This window comes from Pseudonaja textilis, chromosome 13 (genome assembly GCF_049901715.1).
Source record: "Pseudonaja textilis isolate UNSWEBS1 chromosome 13, rPseTex1.2, whole genome shotgun sequence".
NCBI lineage: Eukaryota > Metazoa > Chordata > Lepidosauria > Squamata > Elapidae > Pseudonaja > Pseudonaja textilis.
Window position 1 is genome coordinate 20,933,813 of NC_142002.1, and position 26,619 is coordinate 20,960,431.

Genomic DNA, 26,619 nt, shown 5'->3' on the forward strand with positions numbered 1-26,619 from the left:
TCTTAACCAAAATATTTATTGTATGATGCTACATAAAATTACACATTATCTATAGGAGACTTTCATCATAATAGATTCTTCAAACCTGCAGCTTCCTTATAAGTCACTGTAGGAAGGAAACTATGGATGGAGCTCTCCAATTACATCAACCCCCCCTGATTTCAGGGTAGACAGGACCAGAATATTTCATCTGACCTTCAGTTGGAGTAGCTGCCTTCATCCTGAGGTGCGTGGTCTTCACTTCCAGAGACCCAAGCACAGCACATAGCTCAAATTCTACATCATGGGATAAGCCCCCGTGTATTTCTTAGAAGCCATGTTTAATATAGCTTATTTTAGACTTAAATAGAAGAGATGAAAAAGACACATGTTTCCTGTTAAAATCAGCAGGACTTCAAAAAGGACTGAATTAGGCCTCTAAGACAGGGAGGGCTCACCAAACGTGGCCACTTTAAGACTTGAGGACTTCAACTCCCAGAATTCCTCAGCCAGCCAAACTTAGGAATGTTGAAGCCTACAAGTCTTAAAATTTGCCAAGTTTGGAGACCTGTGCCCTTAAGACGTTACCAGGAACACTTAAATATCCTGGTGATCTTTTCCTAATATCAGCAGTAATTATTTTATGGGAGCTGGAAGGAAATTCATCTATTCAGTAGATACACAGCAGCCTTTCTGAGGCAGAATATTATGATTATTCATAACTACCATACTTAGATGCTATAATCTTAAGCAAAGCCCTGAACCTCTCCTAGAAATTATCTGATTCTTTGGAGGGAGGTTTTTTTCACACCTTGTCTCCGCCCATTAAAATCCTGTACACAAAGCCCCACTTGGCCGACAGCCCAGAGAGAGCAACGCTTGGCTCATCCAGCTGTTAAGGGTATGTGAAGCTTGAGCACTGCGGAGGTTTAAGCCTTGGAGATGTTCTTCTCCTCCTCCTCCTCCTCTTCCTCCTTGGTGACCGCGGGCTTATAGATTACCCCTTTCTCTTCCTTGGCCCTTTGGAGGCTGGGAAAGAGAAGCGTGGAGTTAGCTAAGGTTGAAAGAGGAGTTATGTTAGTGCCCCAGAAAGAATTATGTTTTCCTGGATATTTCAAGGCCCAGGAGGATCAGGTCTGCTCAGGGGGCAGAAAAGTGTTACAGAAGGGAGCCAGGACAGGAGGCAGAAGACTTACCTCTGCCTTCGAGTCAGCCAGAAGGCTGCCATGGTGACAAAGACGATGCCCAGGACACTGGCTAATACCACAAAGAGGACAAAACCTGCGGTGGGGTCAAGGGGTTGGAGGAAAAAAAAATACTATTAGGCCTTGCCAATAGGAGAACCTTCCTCCTGGGAGCAGGTGCTGTAATTAGCTCTTGGAGTAAAACCCTGATGAGATTAGTAGCTTTCGTAGAACATTTTCCCACGTATCCCTTTTATTAGGTGAAATCAAATGAAATGGCCAGGGAGAATTTGAAATAAGAGCCAGGCTCCAAGGCCAATGAAATTATGCAAACTGGACGATTTGCTCAGCTCTCTCATTGCAAGAAGGACGTGTGTGTGTGTGTGTGTGTGTTTAGAACATGGGAATGAGGGTCAATCGTATCGAAGAAGAAACCTTTGTAGTTTGTGAAGGTCTAGGACCAAAGAGATGCTGCTTAGACGTTTCCGATAGATCCATTCTGAACTAGTCAGGTTAATATAACTTGCAGGGCAGGAGGTTATCGTGGAGAGGAGACAGGCAGGAGAAGATGAAGAGGTCAGTTGATTCCAGTGGTTATCAGATGGAAGAGATGGAAACCCCACTGAAGAACTGAGGAGGGCACTTGACGCCAAGCACTCTTGAGACAAACATACCTGGGCTGCTGCGTTCAACCGGAGCTGGATCTTGAGAAAAGGGAGAAGCAAAATATGAATGCAAAATCACTGAAGTGAATGTGGACAAAGACAATTCTAAGGAGGGCGACAATCCTGGCCTCTGAATGGCAGGAAGGAGACGTTTTACTCGGTGCCAGTCCTGGGTGGCAGGCGGGGGGGGGCAGCTGTTGACCAACTGACAAAACTAGAAGGGGAGGTCTTCTTCTTGGCCGGCCAGCCAAGTTTCTCTCGTTTTCCTAGAAGAGTGCTGGCTGGGGAACTCTGGGACTTGAAGTCCACACATCTTCAAGCTCCCAGGTTTTAGGAAGACATCACTTCCAGGGTCGTCTGTCCCAGTGGTTGGTGGGGCTTCCCAGCCAGGACCAGCCCAAGACCCTCAGCCACCCCAAAGCAGCCACTGATCTGAACGACCAAGACTCCTGGGCAAGTCCTGCCTGGGGAGCCCCGCCAGCCACAGGGACAGGTGACCCTGGAAGTGATGTCTTCGCAGGTACTCCGTGTTCCTAAAACCAGCCTACGAGACCTCATTGCAACAATCCTGCTGCCCTGCCTGGTTTGCTGTAGCCCCCACTGGAAAGGAAAGCCACAGCTTAGTCGACTGCGGAGCATAACCGTATCCCCAAATTTCAGCCACTTACCACTTCCCCTTCACTTCTGGGGCACAAAACTATTGGACCTGTTTGGATCTTTTCCCCATTTCTCCATTTTTTCCAGTCCTGCTTATAGCCCCAGCGCTCGTTCTATAGGCTTTAATTTGAAGTGCCACCCTTGGCTGAGCTCACCTCATCTGTTTCCAGTTCTTTTTTCTTCGGTTTGTCAAGCCAGTTCTTTTGGATTAAATAACTTACGAGGTCTCCACAGTCAGTCCTTAAGAACTGCCTTAAGGCAAATGCAGGACGGAGGGACCCTGGGAATCTGCTCGCGAAGGAGTGTTGGGGTGAAGCGTCTTCAGGGTGCTGCTCTTGCCCAGTGCTTTTAAAGCAAAGGAGAGGCTTGCCAAGGCAAACAGAAACCAGTTGGAGGCACAAAGATCTGGGCACGCTGTGGGTGTTGTCCTGGCACCCAAAACCTCCCCAGGATCTCGGAGTTCCAGTGCTGGTTCTCGCCTCCTGCCTGTCCTTGGAAAAGGATAGACCAGAATCCAGAAGGTTCTTGGGGTAGGACATCGCTGCTGAATCATGCTGGACACGATGCCAGAAAGTCACCCCAAGTCAAGTTTAGCAGCACGGGAGGGAAGTGGCTTCGGTTGGATTCCAGTTTGGGCCAAAAAGTCAGTTTACTTGGGATGCAGGTGAGCAAATAGACAGACCCTCCTGCTGGCTGCTCTGTGACTACAGATAAAGCCCCGATAGACCTGGCTGATCAGCCGTGAAATGCCAGTTGAGAAGGGGACGCCCTTCCTTATGCCAGTCCCTTGAATGGCTGGTTGGGGAAGGGATCCTATCCGGCAATGGCTTAATGGTCTGCCTGCCCTGCTTGGTACTCCCGGAAGCTCACCTGCCTGTCCTTTCCCCCGAAATGTTTGAGTCCGGCCCCTCTGGTTTTCCCTGGAGATCCATGGTTGATTTGGACTTGGGTGAGAGCTGCTGCCCTGGGTTCAGGTTCGCCTCCCCAATAAACTGCATAACTCTGGGACTTTACAATATGACAAACAGCCGTTCCCCTTCCCTCCCTTTCCCTCCCTCTCCCTCTCTCTGCCTTGCATGTGTGCTGGGTGTGTTTGTGCAGCGTCTTAAGCGGGGCAATCTCAGGAAGAATCGAAAAAGTTGCTGATCCAAGACGCCGCCTCGCCTTTCTTCTCCCACGCAGGAGAGCCCTTACAAGATCACCTCGCCTCCTCCCAGGTTTGCCTCTGCAACATTTTCTACAGGTTGTGCAGCAGCTGCCTAATTCCACTTACACAGTGTGCCAGGTGTGTATAACACAACTAGGATAGGCAACAGTGCTCAGCGCAGGAAGGTTTTCATCACAGCCTTTGATGCTTAAAGGAAATACTCTGTACAAGGCTAAGCTTAGAGCAGAATTTATTGCAATTTGCGAGTGTTGCAAAAATAGAAAAGAATACAATAATCCTGGCGTCTGCCCCTCGGCTGTTCTTTCCCAAACCAGTCGTTGCTTGTGTAAACATCGCTATATTTCTATATACAGATATATATATATATTCAAACTTGTTTCAAGAAAAAAAATTAGCCATCTTTGTTCCTCTTTTGTTTTGTAAATTACAACTTCTTACGTGCAACCCTAAGATTTCCGCTTTGCTTTGCCAACAAGCCTCTCCTGGGAGGGACTGTAATGCATGCCTGTGATACACAGGTTGGCTCAATGTATGTGGAAGGCCTAGAAAATCCGTCTTCCTCAGCCTCGGGCATTTGAAGATGGGTGGATTTCAACTGCCACAATTCTCTAGGCCTCGGAAATTCTGGGAGCTAAAGTCTCGCCCATCTTCATGTAGCCAAGGTTGAGAAAGACAGATCTTGGTGCACCCTTAAAAAGAAGGAACTCCAAAATCAGTCCCATCCCTCTGACCCACTTGGGGATGACTGAAGTGGGGGCTATTTATATAGTCTTCCTGCCCCCCTCAAAAAAAACCTCCATCACTGCTTGTTCATAGCTTTGCACAGGTCTGGCTAACACAACCTTCCTATGTTTCCCTGTTTCTTCCAAGGTTGGCCTGTTGTTGTTGTTAACAACGGCTACTGTGGTGACCCACAGTCCTACAACCCAACTGAGAGGCTTGAGGCAGTGGTTGGAGCTTCCATTCCCCCATTAGATGGCTAATTTTTGCACCCATGACGGTGGATTTGGGCAACCCAGCGTGATGAGCCTTTCCTGCTTTTTACGTGTCAAACTCAACCTCTTGCAGAGCTTCGTCTGATCCTTTGAACCTCCCCAGAAAGAGTCTCCCTGCAAGGCAAAGTTGGGGTTTCTTTTGAGATGCACAAGAGATCGTCCCGGTGGTGCTGCTGCTGCTATGGACTAAGCGCCCTGGGAGACCCCGGGGAGGCGGGCAGGTTACAAGTCTAGGAAGAAACTCTGCACTAGATCCAGCAACTTAGGAGGGAAGAGTCCGTTGCACTTAAGATCTACTCCAGTGTTTCTCAACTAGGTCAACTTTAAGACGTGTGGGCTTCACACGTCTTAAAGTTGACACGGTTGAGAAATCCTAGTCTGATCCATGCAGAGAGCTGAGCGGCATCCCTTTAACTATCAAGGAAGATGTGAGTTTTGTTCCTCGGGTAGCTCTTTGCCCTTAAGTGCTCCGCCCAATTTACAACAACTTCGGTACCCCTACTGAATTTTGCTCAGACTCTTAAATCCTCCAAGGCCGGGGTCAATATTTTAGTTCCCTCTGAAATAACCTCTTGTTATAAAATGTTTACAGGTCCCTCCACCCGCTTCCTCACAACTCCTGCGTTATAACAGAATCTTGGACTGGGACTGTTTTCAGAAGCCGCACTGAGAGGGAAAAAGAAACGTTTTCCCTTACGTTTAAATGAAACCTACCCAGCCTACGTGGGACGCACCTCCCTCCACGCCAGAATTTTATTCCTGGTTTTATCACATTGGCTAAAGGACCCCTGGTGATGACCAAGGTCTCTGGGGCAGCCTGGGGGTCAGCCTTCCCCCTTTAATTCTAAGGTTGCTCTAACCGCTGTGTTCGTTTCCAGGTTCATCCCTTGTGATTCTATGCAGATGTTATTGTTTTGAAACTGAAGTTGGAGTCCGTATTTTTAGAGTAAGTTGACGGTATAATTACCAGCCCTTGCAGGCACAACAGGGTGGACTGTGCCTCAGAGCCTCCCACATGGCTGCCTGGGGAGTGCCCACCTTGCCCACTTGGCCTGTAAACTAATCAGGGTCTGTGGAGACTCTCGTCCCCTGCGTTACAGTTGTCCCCAAAGGCAACTGGACTTTCACAGGGTTTTTCCCCCCTTTGAAAACGTTTCGCTTCTCATCCAAGAAGCTCCTATGGTTCTCACGGTAGAACTGTTTGAACCGACGAAGCTTCTTGGATGAAAAGCAAAACGTTTTCGAAGAAAAAAACCCAACTTCCCCTCTAGTTCAAGTCAGCCTCAGCCGCCCTCATCATCGTGATAAACCACCTTGGAAGGGGGCCTTTCCTCCGGCCTACCTTGTTGGAAGGAGACGGAAACCATCCTCTCGTCAAATTCCTGAACTCTCCGGAAGTTGTCCACCATTTCCAGAGGGGCGGGGTCGCTGGACTCTGTGCAGTAGAGGGTGGTTTCGAGCGCCAGCAGCTGTGGGCAAAGATTCTCCAGTGAGCAATCGCATCTGCGGGAGGAGAGGAGCAGCTACTCTCGGGCAAGAGTCTTTTCCCCAGGGGAAGGTTGCCAGGGCCTACAGGCTGAGGAGCTCGGACTGCTGATTGTGGCGAAAACAACAACCGCATAAAAAGGGCATTTTTCGTAATTCTGCCAAAAGTATGGAGCTAAGAAGACTCTGAATTAATTGGGTTCTTATGAAGGGAATGGGCTGTGGAAAGTAGAAAGGGAGCTGCAATTATACAAGTGGACGATATATCCCTTCCTTCGTTCTGTGGCTGGCAGTTAAATGAACTCGGATAGTTTTACTTTTGAGAAACGAAATCCCGAAAGGAGGAAACGTCTGTAACAGGACCAGTCTTTATCAGGCCCCTAGGAAGCCTGGAAAGCACCGGAGGGAATTATGCTTTTCCTGGGGTTACCCGCAAAATCACTTCTGTTCCCTGAATGTAACTTGCGCTTTATGGAACTTGCCTGCTGCGCTGAAACTTCTACGGGTTTTCGGAAAACTGTCCAGAGGACACTTGGATAGCATGGAGGAGTGGTCAGAGACCCTTCATAGCGGTAGTAGTCATCCAGTCTATCTGGGAGCAAATCTCGGACGTTGAAACCTGGAACAATTGTTTCTTGATCTGAAAGAAAGCAGCGGCTGCATCAGCTGGATTGAAGCCGTTTCCACCTGTCAGTTTTGATTCTGGATGGAACGTTCCCTAAATAGTTAGCCGTTTTCTTTAAGCATTCAGATAATTCAAGTCAGCCAACTTAGTTAAGGCTTTCTGCAGCCAGCCCCGGTGATGTGTGTGTGTGTGTTTGCACCCAGCCAAAGAATCCAGATGTTTTGCTGTAAAGATAGACCAAAGTTGGGCCAGCCAGCCCATGTGGCCACCTGCTGAAAATCCATTCCATGCGTTTGAACACGCGGCTGAGGTGGTGCTTTTGTCATCTGGACAAACACCAGAGTTCAGAGTTTGTTTACTGTCATTTAGGCAAAGAAAATTGGGAAGGTGAGTCAAGCAGAGAGAGAGAGAGAGGGGAGAGAGAGCGGATCAAACAGTGGCAGAAAATATCCAGTCTTGACTGCAGCTGGCTTGTAAACAGTTTAGTCTGTTCTGCCTCGTTCTTGTATTTTGTAAGTCGGATTGGTGTGTGTGCACACGTATACATATACACACACACACACACATACTGCAACTGTCCACACTGCCAGTTAACCTGACACCAAAAGCGAGGGATTAATTGCCCTTACAGGGACTGAGTATCTTCTGCTGGCTGTTCAGGGCCTCCTTCTCTCCTACCTTTGTACTTCACATGTTGGAAATGGCTGAAGATCTTCTCAAAGGATGGGTTGAAATCTCCCTCCTGTAAGGAAAGCAACAGCGGTCATTTCCTATTGGAAGAACCTTGCGGTCAAGCACAGGCCTGGCCACCGGTGGGCCTCGGAGCAGGAGAGGCGCATCCACACCGCAGGGCACAATCCTGCAGGAAAAGCCGCTTGGCCGTCCACATAACGGAGAGCGGTGCAAGTTCAGGGGCTCAGCAACCTATTGCGAAGTGACCCAGGGGAGGCATTTGGGTTGGGAAGCCGAACCCTTTGCAGCCCTTGGATTTACGCCCTCGTTTGTTGGGCAAATGAACTTGGCCGATTTTGTGGGCAGCAGTGATTTCATTTCAGGGCAAATAGGCCCTCCTGACTTCACATCTGCTTTCCGAGAGTCCTCAGCTGCTCTTGCTAGAATAATAATCCCTTGCACAGCGTGACTTCTTTGCCTCCACTCAAAAATTCTTGCAAAATAATCACTCTAGAAAAATAAGCTGAATGTTCTCAGCAACTGAAAGGGGCTGCAGGAGGGGTGGGGCTTGACATCCCTACCCCAAAGTAAAACCCTCTGGAAGCTCAGCTGGTGGCTTCACGGCCGGACAAGGGTCCTTCAGCAGGACAGGAAGGACGGGCCACTTTCACCCATGGGAAGGAGGATGCGCTTTGGACTATGGAGAGGTCCTGGCAGGAAGAGACCAGCTGAGACCGCCAGGGAAGGTGCAAGCCTTACCTCCATCAGGACTGCCAAGACTGCCAGCCCGTTGGGCTTGTCGATGGCCGATTTCAGATCTAGATATTGGTCAGCGTTGTAATGGACAATGTGCAGCTGCAGAGGGAGAAGGAAACGGTAACTGCGATTTCTAAGGCTTAACAGCTGGGAGAACCGGGGCTTGTGTAGCCAGGCCTCCGAATTCCCTCCCTTGAACCCTGAACTGAGGTCTTTTGTCTTTGTTGATGACCTTAAATTGTGACTTTGGGGCATCCCAGGCCTTTCCTAGACTTATAATTAGTCTGAGACATGAAACAATGTTGTGGCTATGAATTGGAGGAATTGAGGATAATGACAATTGAGGCTGGATCCGCCCATTGTGTCATAGGGGTCCTATGGAGGCCGTTCTCTGGGACTCCCATGGAAACTGGGATGATGCAACCAGAGACACAAAACTGATGAGCTGATAAAGATGATTTCCCAGGCTAGAGAACATGAGCCTGTCGTCTCGCTGCTGTTCGCCTGGTAATTTTATCCCACGCAGCAATTCGTAAGTGAACAGAGGAGGGGGAAAAAGGCTGTTCTTGGATTTGCTTATATGATTATTAGCTGTGGAGTTTGTTGGAGGAAGGAACACACTGGGGGAAAGAGCGACAGCTGGTGCAGGTTCTTGGAGGTTAGGGGAAGCCCCCAGAATGTTGTGTTGGTCAAAGGATGTTCAGGATGGCATGCAGAGAAGAGGAGGAAGAGAAGGATAAGAGAGCACCCGCGGGGCAGCGTTTCTCAACTTGGAAGATGGGTGGGCTTCAACTCCCAGAATTCCCCAGCCAGCAGACTTCTAGAGAGTTGAACTCCACCCATCTTCAGGTTGGCCAGGCTGTGTGGGTTGCCTCTCCTGTATCCACTGACTTTTGACATCCGAGGAAAGAAACGGGGGTCAAACAAACCCCAAGACCTCTGGAGGGTGCTAGGAGGAAGACAGCTGTTATCTCAATCCCACAAGCCACAGCAGCTGTTCTGTTGAAGACGGAAACGGGGAAAAGATCTCGTGCAAGGGCATGCTGGATCCCACAGAAAGGAAAACCACCTGGATCCCACAGAAAGGAAAACCCATGCCCGGTTTCCTAGCATGGCCTTAAGGGCAGGGAGAGGCATCAGGCCAAAGGGCTGGGTTGTCTTACTTCAGCAGCAAAATGCCTCCCGCTGATCGTGTGCTCGGATCCTTCCTGCTTGTTCCGGTTTCCCCAGTGTAAGTGGAGTTGCGCTGCCGAGTACCGGAAGGAGAAATTCCGGATGCGCATGGCCGAAGAGAGATTCATTTTTACTGCAGAAGAAGAGAGGAGAGAGGAGATGGAGCGGAAGCCGGGCAGCGTTAGGTGCCCGGGGGGGGGGTGTCTCAACTTTGGAAAATGCCAAGGGCGGTCTTTCTTTAAGGCGCAAAGGTTGAAAACCAGGCTGCCCCAGCTTTGTGCCTCCAGATGTGTGGACATCAACGCTGTGGTCTCTAGCTAGCATGGCCGGTGAAGAACATCTGGAGGCCAAGGATGGGACTGGCTTAGTCATGCTCCTGGCCGATTAGAAGATTCCCTCAGAATCTCCCTCCTCCCTCCTTGTTAGCTGCTGTTACCTGAATGCCCGTTATTGGTCAAGAGGAACTTGACATCAGAAGAGACGTTGTAGCCTTCCAGTTCTACTGGCCGGAGGGTGGAGTCGAACTGGAGGATGTCATTGTGGAAGTCAATGGGAGACTGGAAGACTCCTCCACAAAAGGGGTACTTCTTTGGCCACCCCTTTTCTCCGTCAGGACCTAGGACAGCAAGACCTCCAGAGGGTCAAGTCAAGGTATCCTTGCATGCCTGCTCCTTCCATGCCCCCCTCCCCCACTCAGCCCCCAGCCCCCCACCCCTTGCCACAATGGGCCAGCAGGCACCAGGGCTTCAAGCAGACAATGAAGGCTCTGCAACTGGCAGCTGCCACAAAGACCCCCCTGGTCTGAGTACCTCGGTGGCCTTAGCCGGGCTCAGTTCTGAAGGCCCCCCCCCCTCCCATTTGATCCCACAATGGGCAGCTTATATGGGAGAATGGGAGGTTGGGCAGATTGTGGCACCAAGTAGATTCGGCTGTGAAGTCGCTTGCAGCTCCCTGGATCTCATGCGACTTGGAGCCACCCAAATACGATTTAATCCAATGAATGAAAGTGGGGACTTACCAAAGTAGGACCACTTCGATCCTGGAAGGGAAATGAAAGGGACGTGAGCTTCACGTGAGAGCGGCATTAAACCTGCCCCTATTCTGCTGAACCAGAAGGGCAATAAAAGCAGAGGGGAATATTTGCAGTAGAACAATTGTGCCTGGAGGGTCTTTTTTTTTTTTTGGAAACACCGTTTAGTGAATCAACCTGATTTGAGGAATTAGATGGGCGCCACCCTTTCAAAAGCTGCTCCCAGGCAGCGCCTGCAACTTAAGCAGGGAGCAAGCAAGGCCTGTGATGCGCGGCTCCCTCCGTGCAGCCGCCTCGTCTCTGGCAATGCCCCTTGGAGGACCCGGGAGGAGGAGAAGCCGCCCGTTGCTTGCGGCTCAACACAGACCCAAATATCAGGTTACTCCCATTCACTGAACTGAACATTTCCTGGAGCGTCTCCCTCCCCTGCCCTTTGCCTGCTGAGCCCACCTGCTCCCCCCGCCCCCCAGCTCTCCCCTTCACCAGTCTCTGTTTGGCCCCGGGGCTCAGGCTCCCAGTTTGCCTTTGCCCGAGAGCGGAAGGCGGCTCTTCTCCAGGCGTTGCCGCTTCTTCCGTCCTCCCCTCGGGGTTCTGCTCAGAAACCTGGCAGGAATCTCCCGCGTGGCTCCGCGCCTGCCGTGCACGAGGAGGGTCGAAGCCGCCTCTTCCCAGAAAGGTCCGGGAGGAGACCCTGCAGGCGACCCCTCTCCCCTTCTACCCCTCCTCCCCCCTGCTAAAAGACGGAGCGGGGAGGACCCTCCCCGGAGCTCTTCCTTCCGGGCCAACGGCTGCGGGGCTTGGGGGTCTCTGGGACTCTGCTCAAAGGACGCCCCGACGCCTCGGCCGGCTCCTCTCGCGCTCTTCACCAAACTCGGTTCAGGGACGAAGCAGCCCTGACCGAGTTTCCTCCTTCAGGATTAGAAGAACTTTCTTGTCACTGTACAAGTGCAACGAGACGGTGGGTGCACCCCAGCGACTGTTCGCAAGACAATCAAACCAAAGCACGTGAAAATGAGGCTAAGGAAAATAGAGAGCCCACCTCTCCATTTGCAATTGGAGGGTCCAATTGGAGGCGGGTAGCCGACTCCCCTGGAGAGGGAGGTCCTGCCCCAGGGCGGGCGGGGAGGGTCTCAACCCCCGCCGCGGCCCCTCGAGACCCCCGCCGCCCCGCCAGGGAGTTGCCTTGTCTTTCTCCGGCTTCTGGCTGGAAGCCTCGACGTCGCCCGCCCCGGAGAGGATCCCTTAGAAGAGGGCTCCCCAACCTTGGCCACTTCGGCTCCCGTTGCTGGCTGGGGGATTCTGGGAGTTGAAGTCCGCCAGGCTTACAGTGGCCAAGGTTGGAGAGCCCTGCCTTAGAAGGTTCCTGAAACCATCATCCGAAGCCGCCGGCACTAAACAACGCGCTGCGATCTTCTCCCGGCAAGCGGCGTCCGGTCTGAGCGGTTTCTCTTGCCCGGAGCGGCGGGCGGGGCGGGGGCTCAGAGCTGAAGCCCCCGAGCACCTGAAGCCCCCCGAGCACCTGCAGCGCCATTGCCGGGGGGAGACGGCGTGAGCGGCGGGGATGGGGGGCTGCCCCGGCTGGCGCGAGGAAGGCGCCAGGGCTGGTGGGGGTCGCTCCCAGCCCCGGGAAGACCCTCCCCGCCAGGGCAGGCATTACCGTTCAGCGGCGCCGGCCTGCAGAGGTGAGCGTGGAGCAGGAGGGCGAGCAGGGCGGCGGGCAGGGCGGCGGGCAGGGCGGGCATCTCGGGCGTCGCGCGGCTCCTGTCCTGCCTCCTCGGTTGGCACCTGTGTGCTGCCCGAGCGGCGAGCTTCGCTCTGCCTGCCCGGCGCCTCCGCCCTCGGGCCCGAGCCGTGATGTCAGCCGACGACCGGCCCCCGGGATGGCCCCGGGAGCCGCCCCTCTGTCGCCCCCCCCTCTCCCCCCGTGCAGGGGCCGGACTCCCGAGCCCATCGCCCGCACCCTTCACTTCCTTGTCTTTCGGGTTTTCCCCGACGGATCGCTCCGCTCCGCATTCCAAGCCATTGACTGGGCTTTAGTGCCCCTCAAACCCCTGGAGCACCAGGAAGGGAGCCAGCGCGGCGCCCGGGGGCCGCCCCCCGCCCCCCCCCGGCCCCATTGTGTTCCTTCGGGGGTGCCCCCCTTTTCCTGGGCAGCTGTGGGGAGTTTGGGCACTTGCACCACTTCAGGGCCAGTTGCGTTGTCCCTAATCCGAATCTTCTAGCGGAGTCTCTGGGGAAGATGCTTGGGCCCTGGGACGGGGTGTGTGCGTGTGTGTGTGTGTGTGCGTGCAGCACCTGCCAATTGCTGCTCCCTGCCTGGCCTGCAGCTTCAACGGAGGGGCAAGTTTTGCAGGGTCTTCCTTTGGGTCCCGGGCTGTGCCTTTCCCCTTCATCCCAACGGGGCCCCAAAGCTGCACTCTGTGCCTGGAGGGCCCGTGGCTCTCTTCACCCTCGATTGCTGCGCAAGTCTCCAAAAGACCCCAACCCGTTTCTCTCCCTCCTTCGGCTTCTTTTCTTCTGGCAGGGCCTTTTGCCTGGCAGCAGCCCCCAAACTGCTATTCTGGAACTGGAGGTCAGATGGGTGGGTGGGGGCCGATCTCCCCTTTCTGCTCCCCCCGAACTCTTATGTCCCTGTCAGCAATGGATGGATGTGTGTTCTTTTGCTCTGTCCCTGACTAGCTTTGCAGCAACACTCCGGTTTTGTGTCGCTAGTGTACCCAAACTCAAATTTGGAAAAATGTCCTGGAAAATAGAAGCAATTTAGCCGTGCGGTTATTCAAACATGCCATTAAAAAAGAAAAACGTCAAATTGCAGCGTTAGATTCCCAGGAATAGGAACGGGGTGAAAACAGAGGCTGTGAGGCAGCTGTGGGCCAATCCAGGCGCTGGACTTGGGAGGAATCCTTTTTTTCTGCCTCCGCTGGAAGAGAAACGAGTCTCTTCAGAGGATGCTGCCCTTACCTGGGAGACTTGGGGTGCCCTTCCAGGTGCTGCGGGAGCCAGCCTGATCCCCAGAGGGCCAAAAGCTCCGGTGAGCGGGAGTGGCTGCCCTCTCTGGCGTCTTGGCTGCCCCCTTTCCTGGACTCGGAGATGGAGACCCGTAACTGTTTTAGAAATTTTATTAAACACATTTTTATAGCCACCCAACTCCCACAACGGCGACTCCAGGTGGCTTACAACATTTAAAAAACTTCAGCAGCGGAAACCAGCCAAGTGAATGTGTGAACGTGTAAAAGCAACGGGCTCCAGAACGTGACGGAATCCTCATCCTCCTCTTAGCCCCTGTGGATATGTTTGTTTTTCCTCTCTGCTGTAATTTATATTTGCTCTGCTTTATCTGGTTATTGACCAAAATAAACAGCATCTCTCGGTAGTTGACTGCCCAGCATTCTCCTGAAGGGCTCTCTTTCCTTGTCTGAGACTCTCCCGTGTGGCCCTCCGCTCCTGCCGCCTCCCTTGCAAGTGGTTTCTGCTATCTTTCACCTATATTTGGTCTGTGTCTTACGTCCAGTGTTTTTCCTTACAGAGCTCTGGTTCTTGTTCTCAAATCCGACTGTAAATAGGCTTGAGATACTTTACAGGGAATGGTATGGAAATGTTTTAATGCATAATACAAGATAATTCAGCATAATACAGTCACCGATGTCCAGGCTGCATTTTCGGAACCCAAGCGGAAGAGGCTTCCTCTATTCCTTGACTGTATTTATAGGGACACGATGTGGCTCTAGGTTTGCTGTCACCAAGAAGAAATAAACAGCACCGGCTGAAACAAGAAACAGCCATTAACTAGGGACACAAATGTGCTTCTCTGGACAGGAGCGTCCATCAGGTGATGCCCAGTGCTAGAGCCAGCTTCCCTGCCTCCTCGGGGCCCCCAAGTCAGGCAGAATCATGTGTTTGCATCCAGCCCTCAGGCTGCAGCGTAATTGCTGGGGAGTGGGGGGGTGCATCAGGGCTACAGAGAGGCCTGCACGTGTAGCTGCAGGTCTTTGGCACACCTCCCTTCACCTCACACAGGCACACATTCTTCCTCCTGAAGGTGACTTTGAGAAGAGCGGCCAGGAAGAGTCCTGGAAAGTTTCTTGTCCTGCCCAAGGTCAGCCCCAGAGGGTCGCCTGGACGATGGCCTGGCCTTTATGGAGAGGCGCTGGCCCCCATTCCGGCTTTCCCACGGGGGCCTGACCCAGCGAGACCTATGGGGGTCCAGCGCCAGCCTTCCCACGCGATGGCATTCCCTGGCTGACCCCGGGCAGGTGCCTTGCCAGGGATGAGGGCTGCCCTGGGTTCCTTAGACCAAAACAACCACCATACAAACCACGTTCAAATGCAGTTGGGGGGGGGGTCCCCTGAGGGGAGGGGGGAGGCCTCGCGTGCTTCCACTGGGAGGGTTTTGTGGGCAGGCCGGCTTTTTCCCCAAGGTGTCCATGTTGTCCATTGTGTCCTATTTTCTGTGGAAAAAAACCCCGAGGAAAGCGCACAGGGGGGAGAAGACACGTGGAATCCAGGCTGGAGGCCGGAGCCGGCACACCAGGGAGGCATTCAGAGGAGATCACGGTGCTTAGACGTGACTTGGAGGTCTGCCAGGAGAGAAAGCCCACGAGCTGAACAAACGAGAAATGCTCCTTCTGCCTGAGCCAGAGAAAGTTGCACAACAGGGCTGCAAACCCACCTGTGGAGGAATCACGAGGCTGAATCGGGAGATGAGTCAAGCCGCCCGTCTCTCTTGGCGCTTTCCTCCCAGAAGAAGCCGCAAGAAGAGGCCTGCCCTCCAAGCACCCTGGGAGCAGCCAGGAGGCCTTTGCGAGCCTCTCGGGCTTCGGGAGGGGGCTTCTCAACTTCACGGGGGCTGCGGCACTCTGGGAGTTGAAGTCCACACACCCTCAAGCTGCTGAAGCCAAGACACGCCGCTTTGGAAGGAAGGCCTGGCATGAAGTGTTGATTCTGACCTTCAGCCTCCTTGCGTGGAGCACCGGCTCAGCTGCTCGGAATGCCCTTCACTGGTCTCTCCGACAGCAGCGGATCCCCCCGAGACCCACAGGGTCCCTTCCTGCTCTTGGCCCTTCGCCTGATTCTTTTGTGGCTTTGGTCAAGCTCCACCTGCCCATCTTGATGCCGTGACAGTTTAGGAGGAAGCCACCGGGCACTTCCCGGCCTTGGCAGCCCAGGCCTTGGCCAGCACCGTGATCTGGCCGGAGCCCTTCAGGCCCCACCAAGCGCAAGAGGGCCGGCTATGGGAAAGCCCGGATCCCGCTTAGCTTGAGCCCAATTGGGACAGAGGCCAAGCACGTACCTGACCCCCTCCGGGAGGGCCATCAGCAATTAGCTGCCTCTGGTACCCCCCTGGGGCTGGCTTACAGGAGGGGCTTTCTGGGAGAAAGGTTGGCGGGTAGAAATTCTGCCAGAGCCCCGAGGAGCCAGGCTGCTTATCAGTTCCCGCGTTTCAAGAAACCGTCTTCTCCCTGCCTCCCCTACTTCTACAGCATGCCTCCCCAAAGCCCTGAGCCACAGAACCCTGCAGGAAAAGCCTCTGCGAGCGAACCCCTCAGTTTCTGGGGAGTCCTTCTTCCGCTGGCCTTGCCTTCCTGGCTGGGTGGGGGCCCCCTTCAATGACCATCCTCTTTGGAGGGTCAGTTTCGCCTCCCCAGTCTTGCTCACAACCCATAAACCCTGAAGCAGTCCGGGGGGGGGGAATATGGGATAGGAGGGAGAAATATGGGGTAAGAGGGGCCCCTGCCCCACATCCCCCAGCCTTGTTCGATATTTTGCAGGGAGAAAACCGTATTTCAATGTCAATCTATTCCTAGGATCGTCTTGGCGACATTACAGGAAATGCCATAAAAAAGAGGGCAACATTTTTAGCACTGAAACCAGCACACATCATTCTTCTTTAACAAATAAAAGCAGGTTGTGTGTGTGTTTGTGTGTCGGGGGAGGCTTTTCACTGGCAGACAGGAGCCCCAGATCTCAACTCTGAAAGGATCAGGAGCATTTCAGTCAGGTGGATTCCTTTGGATCTGGTCAGAGAACCCTGCCCTGAGCACCGGTAGGTGAGACCCTCCTGGGAGAAATTCTATTTTTCGGCAGTTTCTTTGTCTGGGGTGATTTGCCCACCGCACCTATAAGCATCTGTTTCAAAATAGAGCCTGACGGAAGGTCTGCGGACTCCACCCAATTCCCATTTTATCTCTGGCACCGACTTCAGCGGGGATGGCTGAGAGCCAACCAACATCTGGACATGGCAGAGAGGTGAGGGCTCTTCTCGGCCAGCCTGATGCTCCCCTGGGCCTTCTTGGCATTATTTGGCTGAGCCTGGATAAGAGGGAGGATAGTTAAGACCCTTGGATATCAATTCTTTTATACCAACGCAGTATTATTACTATTACTATTATTACTATTATTACTATTACTATTATTATTATTATTATTATTATTATTATTATTATTATTATTATTATTATTATGTTGTATTGTGGATTGGAGGTTCCCCTCCAATATTCCCTGCCCCCTCCGCCGCCCCACGACACAAGCAACGTGACTGGGCCCCTGTTCAAACCCAGCGCATCTTTCCTCACCCGATGCCCTTCCGGAGATCTTGCCCCTTTTCCAGGGGATGCGGCGATCTCTGACGGGCTTTTAACAGGACCCAGCAAGGGGATCCCTCGCAGGGAGGGGTTCCTGGTGTTTTGGGATTGCCCTAAACCCCTGACCACACTCGGGATACCCTGCAAGCTTCAGGGCTGACCGGGGCCCAGGCAAAGGGCCTCGGGTGGGTGAGCAAAGGGCAGCCCTGCCAGCCGGCCCAGAGCTGGAGAGCTGGTGGCCAGGGGGCCTTTCCACCGCTTGAGATCCACTCCGGCGGCTCTTCCAAAATAAACAGCGGGGGAAACTAATTCTGAAGCTTGAAGCGTCTTTTTATAGCCTGGAGCGAAAATAAGGGAGGACCAGAAAGGTGGACAGAGTTATTCATTTGAAGGTTGGGGTTTCGGCCACTGTCATTAGTGGCCAGTTCCCTGGTCAAAGAGGTGCTTCAATGGGAGGCAGGGAGGGGGCGGGCGGGCGGGCTGGGGGGGAGCGAAGGAGGCTCTCGGGCCCCGGACCCTGCCGGGAAAGTCCCGGGAGGCCTGAAACGGCCCCGTCGCAGCCTTTCCGAGGCCAAATCCCGGCGGTCTAGGAGTCCCAGCCGGAAACACCGGACGGCTCCGAGGAGGGCGAAGCGGCTCTTCTGAGTCTCCTTTGGGCCCCTCAGCTCCCACCGCCTCCGGGCTTCTCCCAGGGGCCCCTGCAAAGGCCTCCTCGGGGCGGCGGGGGAGGTGAACCGAAGGACGAGCCACCATCCACCTCGCAGGTTTACCCGAAACACGCGGGCCGCGGAGGCTCTTTTGGCAACACGGAGCCGGACGAGGCCCGGGGAAAGGGGCGCAGTCGGGGCGCCCGCAGCAGAGGGGGGTCCCCGGGGCCCGAAGGCGGCAGCGCTCCTCCCGCTGGCCAGGCGCCTTCGGCCGGGGGTCCCGGGGCCGCGGCCTCTTCCTCGCCCGGGAAGGGGCCGCTCGGGGCTCCCGGGTGCTGGAGCCGGGCAGGAGCGCCCCCCCCCGCCCCCGTGGGCTCCCCCTGGCGGCTAGCCGGGAACTGCAGCCGCCGCCGCCGCCTCTGGAGCGCGGCACAAGGCAGCCGAGGGCCGCGCCCGCACTTCCGGCGCCCGTGCGAACGCCGAGCGATGCGTTGCCCGCCCCTCGCCTTCGCTCCGCAGCCGGAAGTGATCCTGGCCCCGAGGGGCGGGAGGGCGAGCGGAAAACCCGGTGGGAGGACCGGCCGCGGCCGGAAGGGAGGCGCCACGGGGAGGGGGGGCGTGTCCTTTGGGCGTCGCGATCGCAAAACCCGGCAGGCGGAGCGCGGGCGGCGGTGTCGGCGTGCGGCGCAGGCGCGGTGCGTCGGCGTGTGCGTGCGTGCGTGCGTGCGTGGGGCGACGCAGGGCGAGGAGCGGAGGAGGCCGGCGGGCATCGGCGCCGCCGCCATGGAGTGCCCGCACCTGGGCGCCAGCGTCTGCCTCGCGCCCGACTCGGCCAAGTTCCCGCAGGGCTCGCCCTCCTCGTGGTGCTGCAGCGGTGAGAGCCACCCCCGCGCCCCCCTCCCCGCCCGCGGGCCTCGGGGCGCCTCGTGCCGGGGATCCCCCAGCCGGGGTGGGGGGCGGCGGCCGCGGCGGCGCTGTCATAAAGGGGCTCCGGCCTGGGCTGCGAAGGCCGCGGGGGGCGCTCGCGGGAGGGCGGACTTCCACTCCCAGAATCCCCCAGCCCGACAAAGCGGGGCGGGGCATGCTGGGAGTTGGAGTCCAGACGCTCTGGAGAGCCCGGGGCCCCGAAGGCCCCGGTTGCTCGGAGCGGCTCCGCTTCGCCCGTTTCCTGCCGTGTCCATAAAGCCCCCCCTCCCCCCAACAGCCTCCCTGTGAGGGGGGCCGGTCCCATGGATCCCGGGCGGGGGCCGCTTCGGCCCGGCCGGCCCGCCTGCCTGCACCGCCCCGGGGGGGTTGCGGCCGCTCGTGCGGGGCCGGTTCTGAAAGAGGGTCCCGTACACGTGGGGCTCCCCCACCCGCCCCCTCGGCAGCTGCTCTTCCTCCAGCCCCGCCGGGCCAAAGCGGGCGGCCTCTTTGCCCGAGCTCCCCGCCTTCGGCTTCCCGGCTTCCGAGGCCACTTTTCGGTTTTGCCCCCCTTTTACCTCCTGCCCGCGGTTCGTTTGGCCCCTTGGAGAGCGAAGGGCGATTCCGTCCCGTCCCTCGTTGGCTGTTGTGTCGTGTAGAAGCGCCGGGCTTAAAAGGATCCCGGCTCCCGGGTCTCCTTCTCTCCATTCAGGCAAAGAAAGAGGTCTCAGCTGGTGGGTTTGATAAGGGGGAGAGAAAGCAGCGCTTGCCCAGCGAATAGCTCAGTGTTTGCAAAGTTTATGTTTTGCAATAATTGCAAACGTGTTGGAACAAACATTTGTGCCAAAAATAGTTGTCTGTTAGAAATCTCTCCCTGGTTGAAAATAATCAGCACGTTTCAATTGTTGTGCTGCTGTTTACTGTTCCTTCTTTGTATTGTGTTGTATTTTGTTTCTATGTTTTATATCCCTTATACTGCCTAAAGTCCCTTGCGATTAAGACAAGTAGTAAGTCATACAACATTCTTAATATCTCAGCCCCATCAACTTTGAGAATGCTTACTAAGACCTACATCATCAAAATTGTATAATCAACATTTAGATAACATCCAAGATTTTATCTGAATTTGTTTTGGACTGTCTAAACAATTGTTGAATAATTTGTGTGGTGCTTTGAGTAGTTTTGTAATATAAGGCCATGTCATTCTGCGCCGTAACAAATAAACTTCCTATATTCCAGTCTGTTTAGGGAGTTTTAAAGTGAAATTTCACAACTCTTCTTTGAAAACCCTCTCATTTGTTCCACAAGGAAGGAATTCAATGAGTGATATTCCTGGATGTTTTCCTTGCTTTGATGACAAACAATACAAGGATGTTTTCCTAATGTGGAGAAACTGAATTGCGTTATAATTTATGGAATTTAAAAAAAACAACTTGTCTTGCTGCTGTATAAATGTCAAGGCTTGGAGTGGTTTTGCTGCACTGGAAAAAATGCTAACAGATGGATTTAAATGATCCCATTGCCGGCTCGGATGATGCCCATTGAAGTAGCTTCAGGCTTGTCTGTCTTGTAACTTAGTCTGCTATCTTCCAAGCTGATTAATTTTTGCCAAGTGAGAACCTGGCCCCGGCGTGGTGAGTGGCCCACTGCGGGATATTGTGGAAATGAGCTTTTAATGAAGTAAATATTTCTTTTTTAAAAAAAGTCAGCTTCTGTGGGTGACTTTAGTTTTCTTGGCCACCGTACTGCCACTGCCGCCTTCTGGGGCCTCCGGTAATCCGCCCCTCCATCAGGGCTCCTCCCTTGCTGCCTTCCATGCCAGGGCCAAGCAGGCAGGCTGGACGTGCAAGACTTCCCGGCCTGGCAGAGGCCACCCAGGTGCTTCTGCCTGCAGAGAGGAAGCTGTGCTGGACCATGGAGAGCTCTCCATGCCTCTTCCATCCCGCTGGCTGAGAGACCTTTCGCATTTAGGTCAGGGTTGCAGCCTTCATATACAAAACTAGAAAAGGAGTAATGGAAGCTGCTCTAGTATCCCTAAAGTGTTCGTATCCGGAAAGCAAAGAAAATCTACAATTACTGTGTTAGCTGATTGTGGTCTCCAGTTCAGGAGATTGCTGGTTTTTCTTAGCCGCAGATACTTTTAACTGATGACAGTTAAGAGGACCGAGGCAGCACTGAGAGGGCCCAGTTCCTTCTCTGTCAAAGATTTTGGTAAGATGTGGCATCTCTTACTGTTGTCTCATATGTAAAATCTTTTGGCCACCAAGGTCAATTTTTTGACACAAAGATTAAGCTGTTTCCAGGATGACTCCTTCATGCATTCTGTTTGGAATAAGAGAGCACCTGGCCTTCACCTTTGTCCTGGCTCCTTTACAAGGTGAATGAATGCAGCCCACATTTGGTTACACATTGACCTTAATTGCTCTCTTGGCAGCTATTAAAGTTGCCTAGTTCACTTTCCACTCAGCAGCATCACAATACTTGTGAGACAAAGAAGGAGAAGGAGAAGGAGAAGGAGAGCTTGCTCATATTCTGGCTACCCCTGCAGGGTCTTCCTGCTTTTCAGGGCAAAACAGGCAGGTGAGCAACGAGCGAAAGAGAAGCTTAGGAGGAGATGGGGGGGTGTTTTTCCCAGGTCTCCTGGGGGGTGAATGAGCCACGCCGTTCTCCTAGGGGCTTGGCCACTCCGTGCCACCTTCCGAAGCAGAAGTGGCAAGCGGGCAGCGACGAGGCACACGGCGGGGCGTAAGAGGTGTTCTGGGGGGTTCCTCTTTTGCGGCTGCCGGGGGCCGTGTTTATCCCGGTCAGCCTTTTATTCTTTGGGGGGAATACCTTTCCTCCTCGGTGTGTGCCAGCAGAGCCCAGAGTGAGGGTTACAATTGTTGCTGCCGCCCAGTTCTGCGCCCTCCTGTTTGCCCAGCACAAAAGGCAAACAAAGGGAAGGGCAGGGCTTGAGATATCGGGACGAGTCCAAAGGTTGAGTACCCACACTCTGAAGAGGGGGAAGGAAGGGGTCCTCACCGCCTGTGGGAATTCTGCACCGGTATCGGAGTTCGAAGCCGGCAGTTTTCCTCTGGCTGGTTCAGAATTGCCGGCTTCTGCACTCCAGCTGTGCAGGCCTCCCTGCAGGTAGCAGTTCATTTCGGTGGCCTGTTTCCAGCGTTCACAAGGAAGGGTCTGGTTATTGCACATCAATAGGGGCACTTCAAGAAGGGCCCTTGGGCACTTCAGGGTCTTGTGGAAACCATGGCACTGTTTCCGTTCTGTTATGCAATAGAAAATATACTTTCTGAATTACTCAGTTAACAGGAAGTTGCCGAAAAGAAGGATGTGACTCCAGGCTTCCTTACACCATCACTGATTTTATTTTTCACCACATCCCTCCTAGACAAGTATTTGATGCTGTTCTTAGACTTAAAAAGGACTTACTGCCAGCCTTGGAGAATATCTGCACTAAGTTCTCCGATGGAGAATCGAATAATTAAGACCAGTTAGCCATCTGTGAAAAGTACGATCTGTTACATCTTTTTCCAGCACCCCAAGTTAATGGAGCTTAACTACAGCTTGGTGGTGTATAAGAACTGACAAACGGCTATTAACACCGGGGTTGGCAGCGTTCTGCACTTGAGAGAGAAAGACACTTAGATTGAGACACGGGAGTTTCAACCGTTCAGAGTAAAGCCTTATTTTGTTTTGTTTTTTTGGGTGTTAAGCGACAGTGGCTACACCTCGAGCCACGGCCAATTTGGAGATTCAGTGAGATTTAGCCAGTGGCTCATGAACCCTGCCTGCCTTTCCCAGGGGGACAGTAGCCAAAGGACCCTGGTGTGGCGTGAAATATGTTGGTTGCCCAATTAGCTCTGCATTAAATCTTCCTCGTGCTCTGCAGTTGTGGATACCATAATGAGATATAGGGTCATTGCACTTTGTCTATGCTCTGGTGGATCAGTTGCAAATCTGGTACAGTGATCGCTTTGATTCCTCAGTTTAGCTTCCTAAATAACTCATAATACACCCACTGTAACTGTATTATGCTGCTAATTATGTGGTTGGGTTTTATTTTATTTTTAGTACCGAGCATTAAATACATCAAACCCAAGTGACTAAAATACGATGGGGGAGTAAAGTATGCAAGTGAAAATATTTCATAGGGAAAAACTTAAATTTAAATCCCACCTTCCTGCTTATATAATTACTGAATATTTAATTTTAAAGTCCATGCAGCACGACTCTTACTGTGACAGTCGTTTCCTGGAGCAGAGATGTCATCTTTGTGAGTGATTTTTGTCTGTTTTCTTCTTACCCCAATAGTGTGCCGCTCTAACAAAAGTCCCTGGATCTGCCTGACTTGTTCAAGTGTCCACTGTGGGAGGTGAGTGTGGGACACAAGCTCCCAGAGTTGCTATTTTCACACACACACACACACACACACACACACACACACACACACAGACACACTGCTTCTTTGTGTCCTGGGATGACAAGATCTTGAGGAGGACTTTGCATAGGCCTTTGGTCTGGGCTAAACTCCTGCAGGTTGGCCCACGAGCCCCTCCGGGGAAGGCTGGCTAGGATTCCGTCCGTAGCCCCGTCCCTCGCTTCAGAGTGGTCTGGGATACAGGGAGAAGAGCCCATCGCTACCCACATTTGGTAGAAGCGCTTGAGGGTTTGGCCAGGGAACGGCCACCTGTCCCCAGTTCCCATGGGGCTGTCCTGCTTTTGCAGCAGGCAGGACGGACGGACAGACAGACAGGCCCCTGCAGCTGCTTTATGCGGCTGCTGGCAAACCGTAGGCCGCCTCCAGACTCCTGGGGGTGTCCCGAGGCAAAAATACTTCACATTGCTGTGTAAAATGGCAAGGAAGGTAAAACCATCCTGTTACTGGTTTTTCTCAAAATATTGGACATTCCCTTTCTTTTGGATCAGCAGCAGGACCATAAACCCAACAAAACTGGCGGAAGAACCCTTCCAATCTCTTACCCATCCAAAACTTCCAGTGTTTTGAATCTGTTTTTGAAAACCTGCCGAGTTGTACTGGAAGAAATTGGACAACATTAAACGGGAGCCAATGCCGTTGCTGCCCTTCGCGCTCGATTACGCGTCCGAGACAGCAGGCGCTTCTGTGGGGGAGGCTTCCAAAATTTCCCCCTTTGGTTTCTCTCTTGATCCTATCAGGTATGTCAACGGCCACGCCAAGAAGCATTATGAAGACGCTCAAGTTGCTTTAACGAACCACAAGAAAGCAGAAAAGCAAGAAAAAGTTCAGCACATGGTGTGCATGGATTGTAGCAGTTACAGTACCTACTGGTAAGTCGGCAGCCCCCCCCCGACGGATGCTGTCGAGCGGGGCGTGTGTGTGTGGGTGTGGGTGGAGACCACGAGGGCGTCCCCATGGTGGGAGGCTGAAGTGGCTTCTGGCTCCCTCCACCCCCTGCAGGCCTCCCCTTCCTCCTCCTCCTCCTCCTCCTCCTCGTATGTTTACTCGAACCTCTGGGCACCGGCAAGTAATGTTAAGCGTAATTTGGCTTCATTGGCTGAAATTCTGTGCTTTTTCATATGGGGCTCTGTTCTGTTTAAACCGGAGCCCCCAATGCCCATCCGAGCGAGCCTTCCGAAGGCCCCTTTGACGGATGGAGCCTTGGGCAAGAAGGTAGGAAGGAGCTCAGTTCAAATCCGTGCCTGATGCCGCTTGGCAGAAGAAAGTTTATAGTTTGGCTGAAACAGAAAATGGTGGTTTATCAAACCTAAAGAGGAGAGGACAGAAGCTCCACCTTCTGGAAACCGCACAAAGAGGGGAATTCCCCGTCTCTTGAAGGGGGTCCCGTCCCCCGCCCCACTTCTGTGCCTTTGCTTGTTACCTAAATGCTCCAGTCTCCTGAAATGAAGAACGGAGCCTTTGGGTTGTTGCAGCTTCGACGCTTCCTTCTTGCTCTTGGCACGGCTGATGTCGTCTTCCCCGTAGTTGCTGGATCTTCGTTTGTCTCTCTGAACCAAAGGCTACAAAAAGTCAACTGCATTCACAGGGTCCCTGCATCCACTTCACTTGCCTTTGGTCTCCAGCGCATGACAGGCTTTTGGTGAGCCGCAATTAGGAATCGAAAGATGCAAGTCTAAAAAGCGCTGCTAAAAAGGGGGGAGAAGGAAAACACTTGGCCGTAAAGACAAAGGGGAAGGCTTGTTCTTGGGAGAAGGTTCTGCCTCTGGTCCACCTCACACCGTCTTGGTTGGTGGCAGCTGCTTTGCAAGCCCCCCCCGGCCTTTCCTTGCCCAGCTGGTGCAGCTTCCACAGTGCCCCCATCGCTGTCTCCAGCCGGGCAGTTATGGGCCGTAGTGTGGAAGGCAAAGCCGAGTCCAGGCGATTCGCTGAGTGACTTGTCAGTTGGGGCTGTTCGCAAGGAGAGAGCAATTCAGTTTCCGAAAGTATTAGATTGGCAGAAAGACCAAGCAGGATCTTTGGCCGGGAATCTCAGAATTGGTTGGGAAAGGATTTGGGGAAGCTCCGCTCAGGCCCAGGAGCAGAAGGAAGCAGCACCGCTGTGGTTTCCTTCCACCGTCTCTGCGTTTTGTCCTCCTTGAAGGAGGCGGCTGTCAGGGCTGACCTTGGCCGTCTGGGCCTCTTCACCGCCCCCTCTTAACTCGCAGCTCAGCCGCCGCCGCAGCCCGGGTTCTCCAGGGAACCGGCCATGGCCGTTCGTTGACTGTTCTACGTTTCCTCCACAGTTATCGCTGTGATGACTTCGTGGTCAACGACACCAAGCTAGGCCTGGTGCAGAAAGTCCGGGAGCATCTACAGAACTTGGAAAAGTAAGCGGCTTCTCTTCACCTGAAGGCGGGTGGGGGCTCCCCTGTGAGCAGCCCCTCCTTGGGGGTTGGGCTCAGGCACCGCAGGTGGATGGATGTGTGCCTGGTCCTCCCCCCACTTCCCTGGGGCCAGGAGGGGAGTTCGAGGAAGCGCCCCTGAAATGAATGGGGGCCGTGGTTCCCCCCTGGGACCTGGGCCTCTGCCTGGGACACCCCCGAAGGGAATAATGCCCAGCTGGGCGCCTCCTCGGTGGGAATATCTTAGGCTGGAGAAGAGGCCCCAGAGAGAGAGAGGATCTTTGAAAGGTTTGGGGAGATGAAACGGCCCTTCTAGGCCCAGAGGAGGGTTAGTCCAATCTTTTTGGAAAAGGGGCTGCTTTCGATCAAAGGCTTTAGGGTGTTCATCCGATTAATGAAGAGATTATCTGATAACTGGAAATAAAATCAGGCTTCAGGTAGTTCTGTAGGGGCTACAGAAATTGGTTTCGACACTACAAGGATGAATCTCTTTGCGGGTGAAGGAGCATTCCAGGTGCAATAGGCCATTTAAAAACGTCCCTTTATGATAAAACACCTTTAGCCTTTGCTGCCTTAAGTGGTATATATTGTAACTAGGTTGGTTTGCTTTCTTTGTATGGTTAAACATGTCTTACTCCGTCTGTTTATTCCCTTCCACAGCTCAGGTTTTACAGTAGATCGACATAGGAAAAGAAAACTCCTTGAAAGTGCCTCTGTAAACAGCAAGTTATTAAAAGTGAACGTAAGTGGGGTTTAAGTGGGGTTTAAGTGTGTCTTCATTGTTCTGTGTGCCCTGGACTTGGAAGGAGCAAATCTCATGGATCAGTGAAGTTCCTTTCCCCTCAAAAAAACAGTCTCAGGATTTAACATTTAATTGGCCCCACCAGGGAGGTTTTCAGTATTGGCAGCACTCGGGCCCAATTCTGAGTGGCAAAGAGTCTGAATAATTAATTCACTTTCAGCTGAGAAAAATATTAGTCTGGAACAGGCCAGATAATGAGCTGCCCTTTAATTCAGCCTTGAAGTTCACAGGTGGCCTCGCCCTAAGCGAAGGCAGAGAGACCCCGGCTGTGGAGGGTCCAGGCCTCCATCGCACGTGGAGAGCCCCTCGCTGGGTGTCCTTCCTACAGGCCCCGGGGGAAGGGCTGGGGGCATATCTGGGATGTCAGGGGTACTTAACAAACAGTTTAAAGTTTGGATTTATCATTTTCTGTGCTCTGGATGCTCTGTAATCGACTAACAGTTTATGAAAGACTTACTTAAATACTTTCGAAGTTTGG

The 26,619-nt window shown here is 53.4% G+C and overlaps 2 protein-coding genes across 7 annotated transcripts in view; one reads left to right on the forward strand and one right to left on the reverse strand.

Annotated features, from left to right (window-relative positions):
* CA12 (carbonic anhydrase 12) lies at positions 1-19,257 on the reverse strand. Of its 5 annotated transcripts, none has more exons than XM_087941955.1 (11): positions 19,099-19,257; positions 10,378-10,398; positions 9,796-9,975; positions 9,350-9,492; positions 8,190-8,285; positions 7,437-7,500; positions 6,616-6,773; positions 5,991-6,117; positions 1,838-1,867; positions 1,176-1,260; positions 1-1,008 (listed from the first exon to the last, which is right to left on the reverse strand). In XM_087941955.1, the coding sequence occupies exons 1-11, from the start codon at positions 19,226-19,228 to the stop codon at positions 909-911; spliced, it is 1,134 nt and encodes a 377-aa protein (XP_087798081.1). In that variant the 5' UTR covers positions 19,229-19,257; the 3' UTR covers positions 1-908. The 5 variants fall into 5 exon arrangements, with proteins under 5 accessions (XP_087798081.1, XP_026565741.1, XP_087798082.1 ...); XM_026709956.2 differs by lacking the exon at positions 19,099-19,257 and adding an exon at positions 12,047-12,256; XM_087941956.1 differs by lacking the exon at positions 10,378-10,398.
* The window catches only part of USP3 (ubiquitin specific peptidase 3), a 12,596-nt gene continuing 4,272 nt past the window's right edge, over positions 18,296-26,619 (forward strand). The window contains exons 1-5 of one of the 2 annotated variants that reach the window (XM_087941952.1): positions 18,296-18,491; positions 22,832-22,892; positions 23,696-23,827; positions 25,241-25,324; positions 26,000-26,081. In XM_087941952.1, the coding sequence (XP_087798078.1) occupies positions 18,401-18,491; positions 22,832-22,892; positions 23,696-23,827; positions 25,241-25,324; positions 26,000-26,081 (450 nt within the window). In that variant the 5' untranslated portion in view covers positions 18,296-18,400. Of the gene's footprint in view, positions 18,492-20,813; positions 21,101-22,831; positions 22,893-23,695; positions 23,828-25,240; positions 25,325-25,999; positions 26,082-26,619 lie in introns of those variants that run through there. The other variant, XM_087941953.1, reaches the window with a different exon arrangement.